Here is a 24,112-nt window from a genome sequence, read left to right as displayed (position 1 = left end):
GATCTTTTGTGTATTATACAGCTTACTCTTTTTCAAAATAATGAATATTTTAAAATATTAATATATTCACATTTACGTGTCATAATACAGTAACAGTAATTCAGCTCTTTTCTGTTTATTTTTCCTATATACTTCTCCTTTACTATTGATATAAGTTTTTAATGATAATCCATTGATATACATCAAAAAATATGTCAATAATATATTATTTACAACATCTAAATAATATTCAGAAAAGTTTTGCAGTTTACAGGTTATATGAGAAAGAAACACAGTCTAATAAACTATTTTTCTCCTACTACTTTTCAGGGAAGAAAGACAGTACATTGAATTTGCTTTCCTGTTGAAGCCACAGATAATGAGGACTTATCATTGCCTATCACTATTCATCTGGACCTATATGTATCATGCAACTGATGCTATCCCATTTCAAGAAAAAGGTAACAGTGATTTACCAAGTGAAAGGATACTGGGTCTGACCCAAGATGATGGTAAAATGCTACATCGCACCAAGCGTGGCTGGATGTGGAATCAGTTCTTCTTGTTGGAAGAGTATACAGGCACAGACACACAATATGTAGGCAAGGTAAGAGTTTTTGTATAAGTATAGAAGTTGAAAGTGATAGTTATTTTTTACATCAATTTTCCATGTCACTAGTTATTTTAAAGTATTTGACTAATGGCAATATGCAGAGGTATCATGTTGTCAATTCATTCAGTAGGATAATGTGGGGAATGTGATTTATTCAGGTAGTTAGGTTAAATCAGTATTCATAGTAAGCCTCAAAGAATAAACAATTTGTGGACTTAATTCATTATTGATCAGCTAGATATGATATAATTTTATGTGCATGTATCTAAAAGATTTTTTAAAAAATTCTTCAAAAATTGTCATGAGTAAAAATAATTTGATCCATTATATAAGGTGAAGCAAATGTAGTTGTAATATACAATAGTTGCTAAATTATATTAGTCTCTGCTGATGAATAATTTGTTGTTATTAAGAATAGTATGCTGTATATGAAAAACAAGTAATTTGAATACTTCTAGATGCCTCTGTCTCCTAATCAGTCAAAATAAACTATATCTTGCCTATAATCCAGACCAAAGAATTTAAAGCAGAGGGAATAAGAAAAGAAAAAAAAAAAAAGAACTAGAAAAAAGACACTACTCTTAGACAGACTTAATTCCATTCCAGTTGCAGCAAGTGAAAACTTACTCATTAACAATCAGGATCAAATGGCATCAGGGAATACATAGCTCCCTTCTTGTAACCAGTTTTGACGAAATAGAGTTATTGTCTCTCTCCTCTTTCTGCTGTATCTTGAAATAGGTGACATATTATTTCTGCCATCCAGAATTTTTTAATTATCTATTGTCCTCTTACCAATCATATTCATTCTATTCCACACATACACTAATTCCTTTTTCTTCACTGTGAATTATCCCGTTTATGCCTAGTACAGGAGTTTCTAATTCTGAGCATAAAACAAAATAAATAATTATTAATACTAAGATTTCCCATTAGTCATGTATTTATTTATTTTTTTATTTTTGGCACAAGACACTAGAAGTGACTCTAATGGTATAAATATTGTTTGACTCACTGGCAACTTGGGCAAATAGGATAGAATCAGACAAAAATGAAAACATGAAAAGTACCCAGTATCACAAAAATTATGCTTATTGCTATTAGATCAGAAATATTGGTGAAATAGACAAAATCTTGGTTAATTCTTTACTCTCCTTGTGTGACAGAATATATTTTTTTCAAATGCAACTTCTCTTATCAGAAACCTATTATTTCCTTTTCTTTTGATATCTCTCTCCTCTGATTCCATAAGTCATACTCATTTTGCTTCATGCATTTCACTTCCTGATTCTTTTTTCTCTCTTATTTTGCCTTAGGTTAGCCACATGGCACCCTCCAAAATCCCTCATTTAATATCACTTTTCACACTATATTTAATAACTCACATCAGGATATTACAAGTTCAACTGACAAATGTTTGTGTCTAAGGACTTGAAATTGCCTTCTGATTCTTTTCCTAAGGCAATGTGTAAAGGACACATTCAGTTCATGGGGCCTTGCACAAAGGGATTTATCCTTGGAGATTCACAGATACAGAAGAATAGATACAGATAAAAAGAGATACTAGTAATCTTAAGGTAATCAAGGCTCCTCTACAAGCACTTATTTTTAGCCATAAGCAGAAATATTTCTTTCTAAATATTGATTGCACATTGATTAAGTGATCACCATTACTGCACTGATATTTAAAAATATACATTATGCTTTAGATCTTCTTGCTCCTTATTCATTTTTAGTTAGTTCTATAATCTGTCAAAAAATAGTGAAGTGGGTGCTGCTTTTATTAAATTGCTTTTCATAAAATATTTTATCACTTGTCTTGGGAAAGTAAACTCACTTTGACCATGGACATGAACCCAAAATAGAAAATACATTAAAATAGCAGAATTTTTCACATGAGGATATTCAAACCAAAACTATGTGTCAAATATTTTTATATAACCAATGGAAACAATACTCATATGAAAGAAAAACTTCAACAAAATAAAACACTTTTTGGAAAGAAAAAAAACTTTATCTCTTTTGTAAGAAGACTTTGTCTTAGATATGCTGTCACCACCTATTTAGTTCATTTTAAAAATATGATTTCAACTACTCCTTAGCATTTATTAAGCTTTTCTGTTCTGTAAGTCACTCAATTGGGTCCAACTCTTTGTGACCCCATGGACTGTAGGGAAACAGGCTCCTCTGTCCATGGGATTTTCCAGGCAAGAATATTGGAGTGGGTTGCCATTTCCTTCTCCAGGGGGATCTTCCCCACCAAGGGATTGAACCTAGGTCTCCTGCATCGCAGGCAGATTCTTTACCACCTGAGCCACCCAGAAAGTCCTATTAAACTCTTAAGACTCTGTAAATTCTCTCCTAATCTACTCTCCTGGCATTTGACTTTACTGCTCACTTGCATATACCGCTTGGGAAAATAAAGCTCAGCTCTCAACCTTGAACTTGGTCAAAAGCTTGAGTTATGATGACAAATTAATCTTTTGAACACAACACATATTGTCTTTTTGACCACCTTGCTCTGGTTGCCTTGGGTAAACTTAAACTTAATCTTCAAGAATCCATTGCAGTGGCAATACCTTGAGTGAAGACCTACTATATTTACCATGCATCAAGATTGGGAAAGAATAGGAGCTTCTAGAAGAAATTTTCAAAGTTTTTTTTTTCCTGCTTATTTTTCAGAAGCTAGGTATCACAGAATATGACAAGCTATATTAATGTATAGCTGATATAAAATTGTAGAAAGGTAGAAGTGTATCTGATCCTTGATTGTAAAATCTAGGGTTCAATCCTGAATTTAAATTAGTCTTAGAACAAACTGAATTAGTCTTAGAACAAAGTGGCAGCCATGAAATTTCATAAATATACAAGTGTACACACACTAAACATGAAGCTTACAAGGTTCAGTAACAGTGCAAAAGTTATAAGTCAGCTAACTTTCCCAAACTTCAGATTCTTGTTAGGTTAAATTAAAATGTCATCAGTGAAAGTTGCTCAATTGTGTCCAGCTCTTTGCGACCCCATGGACACCAGGCTCCTCCATCCATGGGATTTTCTGGGCAAGAGTGCTGGAGTGGGTTGCCATTTCCTTCTCCAGGGAATCTTCCCAACCCAGGGATTGAACCCAGGTCTCCTGCATTGTAGACAGACACTTTACCATCTGAGCCACCAGGGAAGTCCTAAAATGTCATTAAGATTTTTTTCCCATTTATTTTTATTAGTTGGAGGCTAATTACTTTACAATATTGTAGTTGTTTTTGTCATACATTGACATGAATCAGTCATGGATTTACGTGTGTTCCCCATCCCATTCCCCCCTCCCACCTCCCTCCCCACCCCATCCCTCTGGGTCTTCCCAGTGCACCAGGCCCGAGCACTTGTCTCATGCATCCAACCTGGGCTGGTGATCTGTTTCACCCTAGATAATATACAGGAAACACAGAAAGGTTGTATAAACGTGAACCCAAAACAACAAAGTAAATGGCAACGGGACCATACCTATCAATAATTACCTTAAATGTAAATGGGTTGAATGCCTCAATCATTAACATTTTTAAATTCCAAATTCCTGTTGTTTCCTAGGATTGTGGAGGAAGGGAGCTGAGTCTGTAGCTAGGAAGTGCTAATAAAAAACTTTAAAATTTCATATGGATAAATCCAAGGGTTGGGATTGCATACAGCAAGAAACACGCACACACACACCCCTAAATAAAAGCTAGTTTAATGGGGTGAAATTAGACCACCACTGTGAAATGCTGAAAATTCCACTCTGTGATGTTTTTATATACATCATGGGATGTGAATCCCTGTTGAACTAGTGTACAAATTCATCATGGGTGGAGCACATTCTGGGATGGTCATTTTGTTTTCAATGTCAGGGTGTAGTGGAGGACTAAGGGGTGAATTGTGAGGATGTTTTTAATAAGAAAATATTGTAGAATGTTTTCTTATGTCATTTCAGGTCTTTGTAATACAAGAGAAAAGTAAAAAAATGTCGAAATTAAAAGGATTTTTGTTTTCACAATAATGCAAGCTGAGGTTTACTGACTCTGTTTTCTGCAACGAGGGAAACCTTTGGTTCTTATTCTTGAAGATTACAAAGTCATAACAAAGCCATGTAATTTCCCAGTAATGTGAATAGATGTGTGACTGAATTTCTTGGGCAGTACTAATATTGCTCAAGAGAATAATTAAAGCAAATTTAAGAAGTATAGCAAAGGCTCCTACTATTCTTGTAGAGAAACTTCATACACAATTGATTTTTTATACATTAGGTTTAGATCTTGAGAAATCCATACTTATGGATTAATAATCAATTGATCATATGTTTATACTTAATTAGCAGAATTTAATTTTATTATTTTAATATTTGGCTGTTAAAACACATTTATTGCATGAAGAGACAAGTTTACAGATGTAGCAATTATTATTGGCAATTATTATTTTTGAAGGAAATTTTAATATTCATAAAATAACTTAATATATCAACTTAATTGATGAATATATTTTAATTCAAAGATATGTAATATTTATGCTTACTTTGCTCAGGGCAATTGTTGAACTGCCTATTAATAGTCACCATCTAAATTTAAGTTATATTTTTTACAGAATAGCTGTCAATTATTTATCGTTTTAATTCAAAAACATGTACTATTCCATAGCTGAAATCATCCAAAATGTAATCATAAAATTATAAACTAGAATAGAGTTTTAACATTCATGAAACTCTTGGTTGCAGCTGGATAGTACTGATGTAGGTGTTAACAAAAATGAAGTGAAATAGAAGTACCGATTGTCAAATGATTAGGAGTCTGATTTACATTTGATTGAGTATCAGGTGGTGGAATAACTCTCTCTCTTGCACTTTTATAGGTTGATGTGTTCACTATATAAGAATATTTCCCCCAAGAAAATATAAAATAATGTTCTTGGATAGGCGATTTTCTCTTAGGCTTTTAGGTAGGATATGGCAGTATGATTTGTACAGAGACAGAAATAAAGACTGAAATTTCCTGAAGGCTATTTGATAAATGGTTATAGAACATTATAGTGTTTTTCTGAATCTAAATAAATGATTTTTATAAAGGTTTTAGAATGTCGTTACTTATGGTGCAGTCCAGGTAGCAGCTGCATCTGATTTATGGGCACATTGTATCCCAAAATGCTCTTTATAGGTTAGTTGTTTAAAACTAAAGACATATGAGAGAAATATCAAGCATTAAGGCGAGGTGCTCAGGAGAGTCTACAAAGGCTTATTTCATTCTGAATTCTATACAAATCTAATTTTACAACAGAGTCCTATCATTTCCTTCTTACTACCAATCCCCTCACCACCCATACTGTAACACCACAGCCCTGTACCACTGTATCAACACAGTAAATAGGCTTTTCACTTGACTTTGTTTAATTTTTAATTCTCAGAAATATGTTGCACACTCTTTCTTTCTTTTTTATAGTTGCTTTATAATGTTGTATTAGCTTCTTTTGTATAGCAAAGTGAATCAGCCATTTGTATACACATATCCCTTCCCTCCCTGTTGGACCTCCCATCCCTTCACCCCTTCCCATCCATCTAGGTCATCAAAGAGCACCAAGTGAGCTTCCTGTGTTATAAGACTCCCATTAGTTTCTTGAATGATATCAATCTCTTAGATAAAATGTCTATGGAACAATAACCTAAATTTACTTAAATAGAATTCAGTGTTCAATGTCATTGTGTATTCCTGCTTTTGTTCTGTGTTCCCATAATTAGGTAGCCTAAGCTCCAGGCAAAGTTAAAACTTTCCTTTTCAAAATACTTGACCTCTATCTGATCATGTCATAGGCCCTTTTCCAGAAAGTATCTAACATTTTTTCCCATAATCTCATATTTTCTTTTTTCCTTTAAGTCCTACATCAAGTGCTTCCTCCTACATGAAGCCCATCTTCATTCTCCCCAGCTAGAATCTACTGTCAAATTTATGAAGTCATCCATCAAAACTGTATTTATAGCAGAATTTTAATTATTTTGGTTTACTAGCTTATTTCCTATACACAATATGTGACTGACCTTTGGACTTTGAATTTGTGTTAGATTTTCTTTTTATTTTCTCAAAGTATTTGACATCATATATTTACTCAAATTAATATTCAGGTGCTATGTCAATAGATTTTCATTGAGTGTTTATTAATCTGGGTCCTGAGAGATTGACACCATATATCACAAAAAGAGCAGAGAAAACTTCAAAGAAATATACTTTAGAATCACTTTTACTTCAAAATAATTACTACCTTATAAATTATACTATAAATGAAATCAATATTTTATATTTTATAATTGCTTACTACATGTTTACAATTAAAATAGTAATCTTACAACATTATAATCTCCCATGCCTATAGGACTTTAGTTTTAGTTTTGTTATATATTTTCCTCCTGTATGTATTTCAAATTGCTTCATACATTGCTATCATTTATTATTTAGGCATTTTATTACCTGTTTAAAAGCAAAAGAGTTTTAAAAAATCATGTTATATTAAGTTATTACCATTTCTAGCCATGCTTTTTATTTTCTTGTGTAGACCTTAATTTCTGTATGTTATCATTTCCCTTCAAACCAAAAACTTCCTTTAGCATTACTTCCAGTGTGACTTTGCTGGAAGCAAATTTTTTTAGCTCTTTTTAATCTGAAAATGTTATTATTTCACTTTTATTTTTGAAAAAAATTTTTCATTGAATATTGAAATATCAACTGATCTGAGAGGGTTTTTTTTTTTTTTTTTTTTTTTTTTTTTTCCTTTCAGCACTTTAAATTTTTGCTGCATTGCACTGTGGATTCTATTTCTTTAATAAGAAGTCAGTCATTATTCTTATCATTGTTGCCTTTATATAATTAGTATTTTTCTCTGCTTGCCTTTAAAGTTCTGTCTGTATCATTGACTCTCAACTGTTTATCTTTGCATGTATCTTACTTTAATACATATATGTTTTTTATTAATCTTGTTTGAGAGTAACTGGTTTTCTTAAATCAGTGGTTTGTTTTAATCAAATTTTAAAATTAACAATCATGTTTTATGTCCTGTTCTACCAAATTAATAAACATTATGGATATGTAGATTTAAACTACTCAAATACCAGAACAACCAAGTGTAAAAAGACAGAAAATTCCAAGTGATATGAACAAGCTGTAACTCTCATGAATTTATGTTGAACTATGAAAGCTAGAAATATTAAAGGAGACCAAAATGGAGAAGTACAATGTGCTTAGAGGTTAGAAGATTAATTAATAATATAAAAATCAAATATCATCCAGTCAATACTCCTGTGCATTTCTTTTATCTTTATTTTTAATTAATTTTAAACATTTGGAGGGTCAGTCAAATTGTACAAAGAACTATATATCATTCAGCAAGATTTACCAGTTATCAATATTTCACCCTACTTGTTTTATCACTCACTTTGCTTTATAGTATGGCTGAACCATTTCAGCTTGTCGTTATTTCTGGGATTTGTCTCTTCTTGAGCTCTATAGGAGGTTTGATGTAGTTGCAAACCCAAATAACTTGGCAATATTGAACTCTTCCACTTCCTACTGGTGAAATCCAAAACTCCTTAGCCTTCTTGCTGACATTTTCTACTGTTTATGAAAGTCAGGTATTGTTCATGTGAAGTTTAGACATCAACCTAGAGATGTTAACAGAGACTTGAGGTTTCCATTTTCTGTTACTGCCTCCTCCTTAAGATTGTGCTCTCTGGTTTCTGACTACTCTGGGAAACCCAAACTCCAACCACCGTCTCCTCAGCCCAGTGATAGTACTTCTTCCTGCCTGGGGTCTAATTAAATATTCCTAACTCTATCACTGGAAAGTACCCTCAGAGGAAAAGTCTGATAATAATGTGGTGGTTTAGGCCACAAAAATTTAACTCTGAGTCAGAGGCTTTGCAATACCACCTCTTTTGATTGGTGGTTTTGTCATCAAGCAGTTTTGTCAGTTTGTATATCCGTTGGCGTCATACATTCATAATTATTCTCATAGGATATATTACAGTGCAGCTACCTGAGAGGATAAAACTCTGAATATCAAGATTGATTTTGAAAAAATGCTTCATGATGTGACTATGCTTGTTTCATGACCAGTTCAGTTCAGTTCAGTCACTCAGTTGTGTCCAGTTCTGTGACCCCATGAACTGCAGCACACCAGGCTTCCCTGCCCATCACCAACTCCTGGAGTCCACCCAAACCCATGTCCATTGAGTCAGTGATACCAGCCAACCATCTCATCTTTGTCGTCCCCTACTCTTCCTGCCTTCAACTTTCCAGCATCAGGGTCTTTTCCAATGAGTCAGCTCTTCACATCAGGTGGCCAAAGTATTGGAGTTTCAGCTTCAACATCCGTTCTTCCAATGTACACCCAGGACTGATCTCCTTTAGGATGAACTGGTTGGATTTCTTCGCATTCCAAGAAACTCTCAAGAGTCTTCTCCAACACCACAGTTCAAAACATCAATTTTTTGGCACTAAGCTTTCTATATAGTCCAAATCTCACATCCATACATGACCACTGGAAAAACCATAGCCTTGACTAGACAGACCTTTTTTGGAAAAGTAATGTCTCTGCTTTTTAATATGCTGTCTAGGATGGTCATAACTTTCCTTCCAAGGAGTAAGCGTTTCTTAATTTAATGGCTACAATGACCATCTGTAGTGACCTTGGAGACCAGAAGAACAAAGTCAGTCACTGTTTCCACTCTTTCCCCATCTATTTGCCATGAAGTGATGAGACCGGATGCCATGGTCTGAGTTTTCTGAATGTTAAGCTTTAAGCCAACTTTTTCACTCTCCTCTTTCACTCTCATCAAGGGGCTTTTTAGTTCCTCTTCACTTTCTGCCATAAGGGTTGTGTCATCTGCATTTCTGAGGTTATTGATATTTCTCCTGGCAATCTTGATTCCAGCTTGTGCTTCCTCCAACTCAGCGTTTCTCATGATGTACTCTGTATATAAGTTAAATAAGCAGGGTGACAATACACAGCCTTGACATACTCCTTTTCCTATTTGGAACCAGTTTGTTGTTCCATGTCCAGTTCTAACTGTTGCTTCTTGACCTGCATGCAGGTTTCTCAAGAGAAAGGTCAGGTGGTCTGATAGTTCCATTTCTTGAAGAATTTTCCAGTTTGTTGTGATCCACACAGTCAAAGGCTTTGGCATAGTCAATAAAGCAGAAATAGATATTTTTTTCTGAAACTCTCTTGCTTTTTGCATGATCCAGCGGATGTTGGCAATTTGATCTCTGGTTCCTCGACCTTTTCTAAAACCAGTTGAACATCTGGAAGTTCATGGTTCACGTAGTGCTGAAGCCTGGCTTGGAGAATTTTGAGCATTACTTTATTAGCGTGTGAGATGAGTGCAATTGTGTGGTAGTTTGAGTATTCTTTGGCATTGCCTTTCTTTGTGATTGGAAAGAAAAATGACCTTTTCCAGTCCTGTGGCCACTGCTGAGTTTTCCAAATTTGCTGGCATATTGAGTGCAGCACTTCCACAACATCATCTTTCAGGATTTGAAATAGCTCAACTGGAATTCCATCACCTCCACTAGCTTTGTTTATAGTGATGCTTCCTAATGCCCATTTGACTTCACATTCCAGGATGTCTGGCTTTAGGTGAGTGATCACACCTTTGTGATTATCTGGGTTGTGAAAATCTTTTTTGTATAGTTCTTCTGTGTATTCTTGCCACCTCTTAATATCTTCTGCTTCTTTTAGGTCCATACGATTTCTGTCCTTTATTGAGTCCATCTTTGCATAAAATGTTCCCTTGGTATCTCTAATTTTCTTGAAGAGATCTCTAGTCTTTCACATTCTATTGTTTTCCTCTATTTCTTTGCATTGATCACTGAGGAAGGCTTTCTTATCTCTCCTTGCTATTCTTTGGAAGTCTACATTCAAAGGGGTATATCTTTCCTTTTTCCCTTTGCTTTTCCCTTCCCTTTTTCCACAGCTGTTTGCAAGGCCTCCTCAGACAGCCATTTTGCTTTTTTTCATTTCTTTTTCTTGGGGATGGCCTTGCTTCCTGTCTCCTGTACAATGTCACGAATCTCCTTCCATAGTTCATCAGGCTCTCTGTCTATCAGACCTAGTCCCTTAAATCTATTTCTCACTTCCACTGTATAGTTATAAGGGATTTGACATAGGTCATACCTGAATGGTCCAGTGGTTTTCCCTACTTTCTTCAATTTAAGTCTGAATTTGGTAGTAAAGAGTTCATGATCTGAGCTACAGTAAGCTCCCTGTCTTGTTTTTGCTGACTGTATAGAGCTTCTCCATCTTTGACTGAAGTCTTATTACAATATTGTAAGACTTAAAAATGTTTCACATGTTCTAAGTCAAAGTAAACTCTTTTTCCCAAACGTATACTTATTAGTTCTTTTTAATGGTTGATTACATTAGGTAGGACTGTCAGAATGTTTTACATCATAAGTGATAGTGTGAATAAGTTTCTTACTGCGCTATGTCACTTTAAACAATACAGTCCTTGGTATTTTAACATTCTCTGACATGTTAAGAAACATGATGGTTCACTGTTTTCTTCCTGGAAAAGAATTCAGACCTTTGAAAGGAAATTTCTTGTGACCATTTGCAAATGTTTTCTGTTCACATCTTGTCTGGACCAGCAAGTCTATTTTAGAGTCACATTTCTGCTTTTCCATTCACATATCAAGTACCCGACAAGAAAACGTTATAAATGACCTTTCTTTGCAGGGAAGTTTTGAACAGCTGCATTCAATCTACCAGTACATCAATGAGAGCATGAGGGCAAACGTCAGGTTTTAAGAGTTAGCCTGTATCTTTTGAACTATTTACTCTTCCACTGTGTATGTTACCGTTATGTAAAATAAACATAAATATTATCATTTTGTTTTACTGCATTTTGTAAAAATAGTTCCATTTTATCTATTCAGTTTGATTTATTCCTTGAAAATATAGATTCTTTCCCCCTAGTTCAGTGTCTGGTATATATTAGAACTCAGTTCCATGTTGATAGTAATCTAGGTTTTTGAGCACTGGACCGTAATGTTATCATCAATTGTTATACTCACTACACTGACTAACCACAAGATAGAGCTAAAATTGAACAGGCGAATAGCTTCTAAACCCACTGGATGGCATTAATGGAGCTTTGCAAAAGGAAAAATAAATCACATACCATGCCTTTTTACTTATTCATTTTCATAGGTACATAAATCATTATTTTGCTCATTAAAGATGGCCTTTTCTTACCATCAAACATGATTTTAACAAAATGGAGCAAAAGAGGAGAAAAATAAGTTTTAAAATATATTTTGCAAGATAGTTAACATCGAGCCACATTAAATAATATAAACATTACATGTTATTGTGTTAATTTTCAACATAATTTAAAAAGTAAAGATACATTATAAACATTGTTTTAACCTTAAATTCATTCATGTTAAACATGTTAAAACAGAAAATCAGATCACAATTAAAAATGTTCACAAAAAAATATTTATTAACACATGTTATTGAAGGTATATTAGATAGAGAGACACTCAGATCAGTGAAACTTGTTACAATTATTTGTAAAACTTTGGTCATGAAAGAAGTTGAAATTAATAGCTATTGTTCTATAATCATATGCTTTTGATGAGTTTAAATTGTCTCAACTGTATATCAATACAGTTGGTATATATATGTGCATTGCATATATATGGAAGGAACTGTATATGCCTTTCACTGCTAATCTTCAAGGAACTTTTTAAGTAAAGAGTAAAAACTAAAATAGATGTTATAAAAGTGACTACAAGCTAAAATACAAAAGTAAATGATATATTTATGCAATCAGATATCTAAAGTTTCTTCCACATTAACTTAGGTAACTTAGGAGTTCCAATTTCTTAAACCATTACCTGAAATCATGAAATAAAGTTAATATAGAGAGCACATTGAGTAAATGATCTTAAAGCCCCATCTCATGATCAGGCATCATTTCAAAGTTAGATTAAAAAAATATAAGCTTACTATTACTTTGCTGCATTTAGCAGTCCTAAGAATAAGGCTCAGTGTTCTCATTCCTTAGTATTTCCCTATTGCCTGCAACCTGAGTCACAAGTGCCATACCAGAAGAAATTTTTAAGTGTTGGCATGTGCTGCAAGTCCTGACAAGAATTCTTTTAATATTTTTTCCTCACATGGACACTGAAAAGCATGCAGTAGAAAAGGGATACAGAATATATTCAAGGAACGTCAAAGCATTATCATTGATGTCTCCTCTTTTTATTTCTCTTGTGTGATTGATTGGTTCTATTGATTTATCTTCCAAATTCATAGGTGTGGTGACATAAGTGTTGCTTCTGTCAATCTTCAGTCTCTCAAAGTCTCTAGTCAGCTTTCTTATACTATTAAATTCCTAACAAGTCCAATTACTCCCTCTATTTTTTTTCCCTAACAATTTACTTTTCTATACCTAATTAGAGTAACTTTTCTAAATTATGAGTCACAATGTTATCCTCTCCAAACTTTTTAAATGGTTCTTACTTAGGAAAAATGCTCACGTGTTGAGATTATCATTCTTTTATAGCTCTTAACAGTTGAATATTCACTATTGTGTTGTTGTTTAGTTGCTAAATCAACTTTAACTCTTTTGCAATCCCATGGACTGTTGCCCGCCAGACTCTTTTGTCCATGGGATTTCCCAGGCAACAACACTGGAGTGGGTTGCCATTTCCTTCTTCAGGGGATCTTCTCAATCCAGGGATTGTTTCCTGCATTAGCTGGTGAATTCTTTACCACTGAGCCACTAGGGAGCCCAATATTCACTATTATTCATGGCATAATCACTCTATTTATTTTTCCATTTAATACCCATCCCTTCACAATTTATTTATACTCTCCGTTCTATTCCCTGCTCAGAGTCTTGTTCAATTTAAAGGGTCTATATTTGATATCACTCTTCATGATCCATTTACCCATCTGTCATGTAAAAGTTAGTTTTCCCTTTGATATTACTGCATATTTTATAGTTTTTTTTTTTAAATCATAGAACAATTGCATTTCTTTCTGTGTGTATGTATTTGTGTGCAGGTTGTTAAAAAAATTACTTTTCAATGTCAATGATCCTAGTATAGTACAGGCATATGTACCCATGAACACACACACGTGTTAGAGAAATAAGAACAGCTTTCTTTGTAAGGATATTAAACTTTGTAAGCGAATAATCTAAAGTGAATTCTGTTGTTAAAGTGCATTTTAAGCATGTGGTTGAATTTAGAGACATATACAAATAATATGATATAAGACAATGATTCAATCTAAACTCCTTTCTTTTTGACTTATGGCTTTTTATATTTAATGAATTTTATGCACTGAGAGCACAATGGATAATACTATTTCAAGTTGTTCCTACTAAACAAGTATTTCTCTAAAGTCAGAATAAAATAGTGAGAGTGATAATACATTACTGTAGTTAGCACTCCCCCGAGTATAAAAATTGCCTCTTTAAAATGATGTGTTCAAGGCTATAACCTTCACTTGTATTCTATGAGATATAATATGACTGATGAATGAATCCTAATTTTCTCTCATGTCATTTCACTCCTGGTTATGTGCTTCATCTTGACCATTTTTATGGTGAATAATGCTGGAATCATAGAGTACACATTCTCTTTTCTGACTTTCCGGTCAAGGCTAGAAATAGACACTCTCTTTTTAGCTTTGCATAAACCTGAAAAGAAGCAGAGTTTGCATTTATGTCACAAGGAATTTCATAGAATAAAAGGTAGCTGAAATGTGTGAATTGTGATAAGAATGGCCTCTCCTATGTCAGAAGCATTTACTGAGGTTTTTACTTGGTAACATTCTTTTCCTCGTTATGGATCAGAAAATTTAGAGGAAATGAAAAGTTTATGTTGGTATTCAACTTGAATTATATGTGAAGAGCCCAGGACCATTCTTATTATATTCACAGTAGACATTTGAATTACTGTAGGACTTGCAACATATATGAGAAAAATCATCTTATTTATATGTATACAGGTATACAAGACAAGGTCAAATTTGCAAAAGTGAGTCTTTTCTCAAGTAAATAAGGCTTATTCTATGTAAATATATGGAAAAATTCAGTGAATGCATAAAATGAAGTTTATTAATGAAAAAGCTTCAAAGTGTACTCAATTATTCTGTCATACTGCTTTGGAGTTGTTGCAATGCTTTAGTTATTTTCTGCTTATTTTAGGTTAACAAGCCTAGTAAATATGGTATAACTTGAACAATGAAGCTTAGTCATAAATATCCAAGCAATACAATATTGGAAAAATCATTTACATGACATGTGAAACCACATATGTCATGTATATTGTGTATGTGTGTGTGTGTGTGTGTGTGTGTGTGTGTGTGTGTGTGTGTGGTGAGTTTGCTTTCTCTTATATATTTCTAAGGTTTGGTAATTTGTTAAAAAAAGAACTACAAATAAATCTATAAGGCTTATTCTTTACAATAAAATAATGTCCCTTATGGTTGCTTACTCATTTGACTACTTGAAAAAGTTTAATTGATTAGAAAGAACAGTAATTTAAGGTCAGTAACTACAATTCCAATTATACACATAAATAAAAACTCAGTGACTGCTTAATTTTGTGACATTTCTTTTGAAGGAAAAACCTGACATTTCTTAAAATATTAAAAATTCAAGAAAAATTTAAGCATTTCTAATAACACTTTGAATTTTTAAATTAAAATGAACATTTAAAAATTCAAAGTGTTATTAGAAATGCTTAAATTTTAAAATGGGTTTTGTGATGAAGAAAGTTTGAGACTATGACTTATCTTGAAAAAGATATCTATGTATTTAGTCTTCACATATATATGTGTGTATTTAAATTTGTATCCCACCCATCAATAGAAGACAAGAAAAATATAAATCTAAGATTCTTGATGTCAGTAAAACAGGAACTATGTGTTATAATGTGCCAATAAAACAGGAAAAAATTAATTAAAATAAATAAGAAACATATATATCAGGCAAAGGAAATTTTGAATTTTAAAGTATTAACACAATGTAATTAAACTCTACAATTATGCATTGATATCTGTTAGTTCTAGCACTATGCTGTATGACATCTAAGGTTTACAATGAATGTTTACAGGATTCATATGGTCCAGTGACATTGATATCAGAAGCATATACCCAAGGGAAAAAGCTAAATGTTTTTCACAATCCACTTTATTGGAATCTCTGCTTTGGCTTACTTCCTTGCTCTAATTTGTCACACTGTAATTTCAAAAATTTTAAATGATCATCATCTAAAAATGTTTTCTGTTTAATTAACACAAGAACACATTCACTTCACTCACAATACTAAAAATAATATCAAAACAACTATTAAATATAGTTCTCCAGTGAGCCTTGTAAAGATGACAAAGATTGAGACCTGGCAAGGGATTTGAAGTGTATTTCAGCTATCAGTATCCCAAAATAGCAAAAGACAAAGTAGTTGTTAATAGTTGATGCTGTGATTCCCCCACCAGAAATGTACCAACTGGATAGATACAACCTCAGAAATATTTGAAGATATATTCACATGGGCATTTAATATACCACTATATATAATAGTCAATGACAACAAAAAAACCCTGAACATCCATTCACTGAATGTTGCTTACACACAAGAATGAACAATTTCCCCACAATGTATAATGAGTATATGGAACTACTTTAAATTATATGAGAAGCTATCCGAGATAAATTATTTAGTAAAAGAAAAGTTAGTAAAGAAAAAGAAAAGTGTGCGAGATGAAGTTTTAAGAAGATAGGCAGCTCCAGTTAATATTGAATATTTATACCTTTGATATATTAGACTATATTTCATGTCAATAAGGTGAGGACAGATGTTATCTTTATATTCACTTTGTTTTTATATTTTCAGGTTATCTTAATTCTTTATCATCATCACATGTTCATTTCATAGTAAGAAAAACTACTAACATGTATACAATTTTGCCTGACATGAGTTCCTGTCCAGACTTGACCCCATCACTCTTTTTATTTTTTTATTTTTTTTTTTTATTAGTTGGAGGCTAATCACTTCACAACATTTCAGTGGATTTTGTCATACATTGACATGAATCAGCCATAGAGTTACACGTATTCCCCATCCCAATCCCCCCTCCCACCTCCCTCTCCCCATCACTCTTTTAAAATTCTAGGTGCTTCCCCTGCCAAAGTTTGGGCTGCCTAATCATACCAAAATCCTTATTGTCTTCAGATCAGATTATGCTTACACCTCCAGCATTTTGTAAATGGTTGGTTCTTTTTTAATTGTCCTGTAATATTTTCCATCTCTTTTGTTTTCCATCAACTGGATATAACATGTATTCATATTTAATGATTACCTCATATATCCCCAATTCCAGAAATGCTTTCCTCAAATCCTTCCTCTCTTCTCTCAACATATTTCCATATATACTTCAATAACATCATTTTATATTTCCTTTGTTTGCATGTTTCACATTACATTAAAATGTAAATGCATTAAATTAATTTTCGTGTCTTTATCTCTGCATATATAATATATTGCACAGCTGCTGATGCACAGTAGTGTCTATAGTTTGCATATAGTGAAAAAATAAAAGAATATAAGAAATAATATAGATATTTAAAAAGCTGGATGTAGTTTAGAATACGTATTTGAGTATCATTCTCTGTTTCACAATTTATCTTTACTAGTATATAAGTTCCCTTCAGTAGGCATTTTCATTCATGTATTTCATTGTTGGGTTCCTAATGCCTAAAAAGATACCTAGAATATATATATATTTATACACACACACACATATACACATGTATTCCAGTGATTTCTAGGGGTCACTTCATAATGTCCAGTGGAATACTGTATCATTTTTAAAAGGAGTAATTACCAACCTGCAGTAATGATCAAATGATACATGGTAAGGTTCAACTTGCATTTTTATCCATCTCTCTAGGATAATATATACAAGAATGAAGTAAAAATTCCTCGTTTTCTCTATTTCAGAAACATTTGTAAGAAGGCTAATGGTTGCTATTGATTGAATGCTTGATGATTGATTTGGTGTTAATGTCCTATCTTTGTAGCAATCTATAAGTAATAATTAGTCTGTAATGCTCTGTTTGGGCTCAAATATCAGCAATGAATAGTTGTTGTCACTACAAACCAGAAAAGACAGAACTGACATTCAATGCCATTGCACTTAGCCTTATTTTCTCTCTATACTTTGAAGAGGGGACTGGAGCCAGAAGCTCAATTAGCTGCTATTCTACAAAGGGATTTAAATTATTTGGGTTCTATTGTATGTTCTAGGCAAAATAAGCACTATTTCTTTAAAAGGACAAAAGTCAAAATGCTGTAGATTATATTATTACTGATAGTTGTAAATGGTCAATTCTAATATGATTTAATGAGTTATCATCAATTCTTATTCAGTACTTACATATATATATATATAGCTCAGAGTAATTATATTTGTAAATAATAACATGGGTCAATTTTTACTTTTATGCTCTCATGAATCACTGCAGATTAACTTGTTTAAAGAGAACAGATTTGTTTTGTAGAAACATATTGACTTAGTTTTTATGAGGGTTCTTTATAGTAAGAAAATAATTCTTCTTTAGAAAAAATGTTAAACAGTTTAGATATGGAGTAAAAGCTTTAGAAATAGAAAAGTTGGGGAGATTTTTGCTCCTTTTGGTGAATAGTACAACAGAAGAGCACAGAGATAAGGAGACTACTAGTGACAGAAGGCTAACTGCTTTGATGAAAGGTCAATAAAAGTTCATAACAAAAGCTTACATTTGGTAGCAAAAGGAACTCTAAGATAATGAACGCATAGTGCTAAATTTCTGTATAGTTGTCAAAGTGACTCAGTGCTAGGTCTTCCATGCAATAAATATAATCTTCTACAACAAAGTTAAAATTATGTATGAATTTGTTAGTAGTTATGAGGTAGAATTATTAGGTAGTTAATGTAAGGTTGGAGGCCTCAGTTCTTTTTTTCTGTTTTTAAATTTCACCTTAATGTCTCACATAAGCATTTTGCTCCATTAGCCTGAAGCTATACTTGTTGCTCCAGTCTAGGCATTCAGAGGAATGCCTTGCTGGTCTGGAGGATCATAAAACATTCAGATCCAGGACAAAGCAATCATTAACTGCCGTCCAACTTATCAAGGAGGAAAACTCCAGATGGATTGTTAACTCTTCAACATCCATCTGGCCCCTAAATAATGGTCTGGGGTCTTGAGAAAGGGTTGAGGGCTGGCGCTCAATGTCTGGAGAAACTAAGAAACTGGGAACCCAAAGAAGCCATAAAAACGACAAACTGGACGTGGTGATATTTAACTACTTGGTCAGAAATTACATATATCGGGCTCTGAGCCAAATAAAAATGAACAGATAATTCTAATAAAGATATAAACTGCTTTTATCCCTGCCTTTGCAGGTATTTCACCCCCTCTCAGTGTCTATGCAGAGAGTTTTGTATCTCTATCCTATAAAACAAACTTTCCCTGTGTGAGTGTTTGCGAGTTCGTGCAGTTGTTTATTCAGCCCCACAAACAGAATTTGGTTTCTGTCTCAGTTATATTGGTTGGCTCATTAGTTAGCTTGGGTTGAAATTAAGTGGATTAAATTTTTTTCTTATTTAATTTTCTCTCTCTCTCTCTCTCTTTTTTTTTAAACTTCAAAGTGTTATTTATAAATGGGATTATCTGGAAGACACACAAGAGGGGAAGAGTTAAAGCAGCAGAATATAGGCATCTTTGATAAGTGTTCAGTTAAATGGAGAGGACTTTGCATTTCCAGAAGACATTAAAAGGGGTCAGTGAAGTTTTATCTAAAATTTCAAAAGATCAGAAGATACTAGCGGATACCCAGTTTAAAACTGGAGCTATATGTTTGAAAATGTGTATCACCTAAAGAACAAATGAATAAACTTTAAAGTTTCAAGATCATATGAATTTTCTTCTCTTAAAATTTCCCTACCCAGGAATTGAACCAGGGTCTCCTGCATTGCCGGCATATTCTTTACCAACTGAGCTATCAGGGAAGCCCCTCTTAATATCTACTAGTCATTAAAATCTTTAATTAAGGATTAAAACTACCTTTTAGCTTCAGTCTGTATCCTAATTGAACTACTAATACTCTCCAGAAACTTTTATTTTTATTTTTTTGAAGTAATTGGCTGTCTTCTTTATGCTGACAAAAATGCATCAATATCATTCTCAATGTAAAGCCTCCAGTGATATAACTATATTATCAATTGGAAAGTTTAATGTGATGTCTGCACTTTTTAGTTGTTTTATAATAACATATGGAAGGTAAACTCTGTGTCCATGAATGAATTATCTTGATTTTATCCTCATGTTTAACTAATAACTTTACTGAGTATAGAATTTATTTTCAAAATAACTTCAACTTGAACATGAGCAGCATCAATCACTCCTTTATCTTTTAGTGTCCAAAGTTGTTGATGAGAACATACCTGCATACCTGGGAAGATTATCTCCTCACTGGAAGCATTTAGGATACCTTTTCTTTATGTAGTGGTATAAAATTTAATGATAGCAGAGGAGAAAGAAAATCATAAGTCAAAGGATCCTAATTCTTATTTTTCGTCACCTTATTACTTTTAAAATATTTTGGAAATATTGTGAATATAAAAATCAATCATTTTGAAGTGTATAATTCAATGGAATTTATTTCATCTTCAGTGTGCAACCATAACTCCTATTTCATTTCAAAACATTTTATTACCCTCCATATAAACCCTATATTCACAAAGCAGTCGCTACCTAGTCCCACACCTTCAGCCCTGTCAACCACTAACCTGTTCTGGATACCTCATATAAATGGAATCTATACAATGTCATCTTTTATTCCTGTCTCCTTTAATTTGGAATAATATTTCTGAGGTTGAACCACACTGTAGATGAGATCAGTTTTTAATTTCTTTTTATAATTGAGTGACATTCCATTACATGAATATACCCCATCTTGTTTATCCACTCATCCAGTAATTAATCTGGTTCCACTTTTTGCTATTGTGAATAGGGCTGCTATGAACATTTAGATGCACATATTTGTTTCAATACATGTTTTCAGTTTGGGAGGATATACCATTAGGAGTGAAAATTCTGGGCATTTGGTAATTATACTTTTAACTTATGGATGTTACAAAAACCTTTTCATGTTTTGTTGGCCTTTCATACATAATCTTTGATTAAAAAAGTTATTCAAGTCTTTTACCCAATTTTTAATTGTATCATCCTTTGGTGTTAAGTTATAAGAATTTTTTACATAGTCTGAATACTGGACACCTCTCAAATATATGTTTTGAAAAATATAAGCTCCTATTATGTAGGTTACTTATTTTACTTTTCTGATATGTCTTGGTGCACAATAGCTTTTGTTTGTTTATTTTTAATTACCTGTGACATTCAATTTTTCTAAGTCTTTTGTTGCTTATAAGGGTGTCATATATAAGAATCCACAACCAAATCCAAGGTAATGGAGATTTACTTCTATTCTTTATTCTAAGAGTTTTATATTTTTAGCTCTTAAACTCAGGCCATTGATCTATCTTGAGTCAATTTTTGGCATGATGCTATTTTGCCCATACTTTTGTCCAGTCACTCTTATTAATATTTTTGCATAGGCTCTTATTAAATAGATAACCTCTGGATTTCTAATTGTCCTACTTTCATTGTAAAATATTCTACTAGGGTATATGTTAAGTTCTGAATGTAATAGACATACAATTTAGATTTTTAAAAAGTAAATTTGTTTTCACTGTACTGATATAGTATCTCCTGGGTACAGTTTTCTAATCTTTATTTGCTTACTTTTAAGCCACCAGTTTTCTTCAAACCTATCATTAGCATTTTTGTCTGTTCATATCCATGTCTACTATTATAGCCACTATTCCTGAATTTGTAGGTGATCTTTCCCTCTGTGCATATGAAAGATCTCTACAGAATAACTGGCTTTATCTCATGAGACACTTGTGTGAATCATAAAGGCAAACAAGGAGATCATTGTTTCCTTAAATAAACAAGGGAGACTAGTGTAAGATATATTTCTGATTTTTTTAGAAAGCCTTGTTTCAATCTCTTGTTCAGATCTCTTGTTTCATTCTAAAGGTAAACTGCCTCTTTCCTCCATGTTGGTTAGGGAAGAAGGGTAACAAAAATCAACCAATCAAAGATACCATTGCCTAAAATATTATTTGGTTAAGTTCTTCAATATTCAACCTTCTTATTTTCACTTTTCTGTTAATCTCAGGGTTTAGTGTATATATTTAGTTTCATATATATATATATGAAACAAAAATTAAACAAGCTTCTCCATTCCTCACTAGAGTATTCTTTTTGTTTATCTGAGCTTTGGGTCTCTTTTTCTTACAGAATCATGTTAGTAAATCCCACTTATTTGCTCTGCTCTAGGACTTGGCTAGAATTAACTAATGCATTCATCTTTGTTTTCAATATTACCCTAAATTCATTCACTTGAGTATTTTTTTTTTTTTTCATATTTCATTTGGCTTGTGAGAAAGAATGGGAAACTAAAATTGCTTCTGTAATCTTTTTTAAACTCAATGTCTCAATGACTTTGAAATGTGAAAAGAAAGTTGGTCTCTCAGTCTAAGCTAGCAGTCATGTCCTATTTGCCCTTCCATGGACTACCCATGCCTCCAGCCTCTTTGTCCATGGAATTCTCCAGGCAAGAATACTGAAGGGGGTTGCCATTTCCTTCTCCAGGTGATCTTCCTAACCCAGGGATCGAGCCCAGGTCTCCTGCATTTCAGGCAGATTCTTTACCAACTGAATCACTAGGGAAGCCAAATGACTTTGAGATAATCTTTAAATAAAATCTACATGTAAAATAATTTATTTTGTTTAGAATATAAGAGGTGTCAGAATGTATTAATTAATTTGAAGTAGAGAAAGCATAAATTTGTATAGCATGAAATCTACAGCATACCTGTATTTGTGCATTAAATTTGCCACCAAAGAAAAAATGTATTTAGGTAATTTCAAATATTTATGGGAATATCAATTTGATAACAAAAATATGTTGACTTTATTATTCCCAACGTATTTTTAAGACCATTTTTTCAAACAGCAACAGATTCACAGACATAGAGAACAGGCTGTAGTTGCCAATGGGGAGGCAGGTGGAAGAGGGAAGGACTGGGAGTTTGGGATTCGCAGATGCAAACAGGATGGATAAACAAGGTCCTACTGTATAACACAGGGAACTCTATTCAATATCCTGTGATAAATCATAATAAAAATGTACAAAATATATTAAAGAAGAACATCTATATGTGTGTAACCAGTTCACTTTGCTGTACCACAGAGATGGACACAGCATTATAAATATTTTGATAACAATTATTTAAAAATTTAAAAGAACCATTTCTCATTTATATTACATGTAAAAGTTTCTCATTAATACTATATAAAATGTTCTCAATATCACTCCTACAGCAAACCTGATTACAAATTTCAAAGAGAAATTTACTCTTTTTAATATTTTATATATGATATCAAAATCCACTAAATATATGTAAAAGTTATATCAAAATTCAATTAAATAAAGGGACATTTTTGAAGGACAAATTAATGAAATTTAAGAATCAGATGTACAGAAATTACTGAATTTATCCCACTACAGTATTTTAAGGACATATTAAAACTATGCATTAAGAATAAAAAGTTAATAAAATATCTTCAGATAAATTAAAAAAAGGACATGGAAGGACAACTTCATTGAATTATGCCTATGATTATGTTTAATATTCATTGAGCACTAACCATGGTCTAGGAACTTTTCTAAGTTTTTCATACATTTTAATGAATTTATTTCTCAATTCTAAAAACGATTGCTGGTATTAGGATGATTTCATGGAGATGCAGATGTTAAGTCACTTGCTAAGGTCATACAATACCAATTTGCAGACCTAGGATTTGGGTCCAGTCTGTCTGTCTCTCAGATACATATTTTTAACCACTACACTCTACTGATGCTTAGTGTAGCTTAGTGTATGATATATAAATAGGATATTTACTAATATAGTAGGATATAATATAGTAGATATTTACATAGTAGATATATACTAATATATATATATATATATATATATATATATAATACAGTAGAATAATTAGTGTAATAAACTGTACCTGAAAATACATGATAAGCAGAATGATGGTCCCAAATATCCCTATATTCTAATACCGAGAATCTGTGATTTTTGTACAGTATGGCAAAAGAAAATTTGAATCCTTCTGATGGTCAGAGGGAGAGGGAAGGAAAGAAAGAGAGAGATGCAACCACAAAAGAAAGTTCACAGAGATACCATGTGAAAATAATTTGACTTCCCATTGTTAGTTTTGAAGATGAAGCAAAAACTTGTAAGCCAAGGAATCAGGCAGGCAAAAGAAATTTAAAAACTCAAGAAAATGAATTCTCCCTTATATCTTCCAGGAAG

General features: G+C 32.8%; 1 protein-coding gene across 3 annotated transcripts in view; it reads left to right on the top strand.

Annotated features, from left to right (window-relative positions):
* Positions 1-358: 358 nt before the first annotated feature.
* CDH9 (cadherin 9) overlaps positions 359-24,112 on the top strand; it is an 81,525-nt gene continuing 57,771 nt past the window's right edge. The window contains exon 1 of one of the 3 annotated variants that reach the window (XM_065905316.1): positions 359-586. In XM_065905316.1, the coding sequence (XP_065761388.1) occupies positions 359-586 (228 nt within the window). The remainder of the gene's footprint in view (positions 587-24,112) is intronic. The other 2 variants (XM_065905317.1, XM_065905319.1) reach the window with 2 other exon arrangements.

The sequence above is a fragment of the Muntiacus reevesi genome, chromosome 14 (genome assembly GCF_963930625.1).
Source record: "Muntiacus reevesi chromosome 14, mMunRee1.1, whole genome shotgun sequence".
NCBI classification, from domain to species: Eukaryota; Metazoa; Chordata; class Mammalia; order Artiodactyla; family Cervidae; genus Muntiacus; species Muntiacus reevesi.
This window is presented reverse-complemented; position numbering and strand designations above follow the sequence as displayed.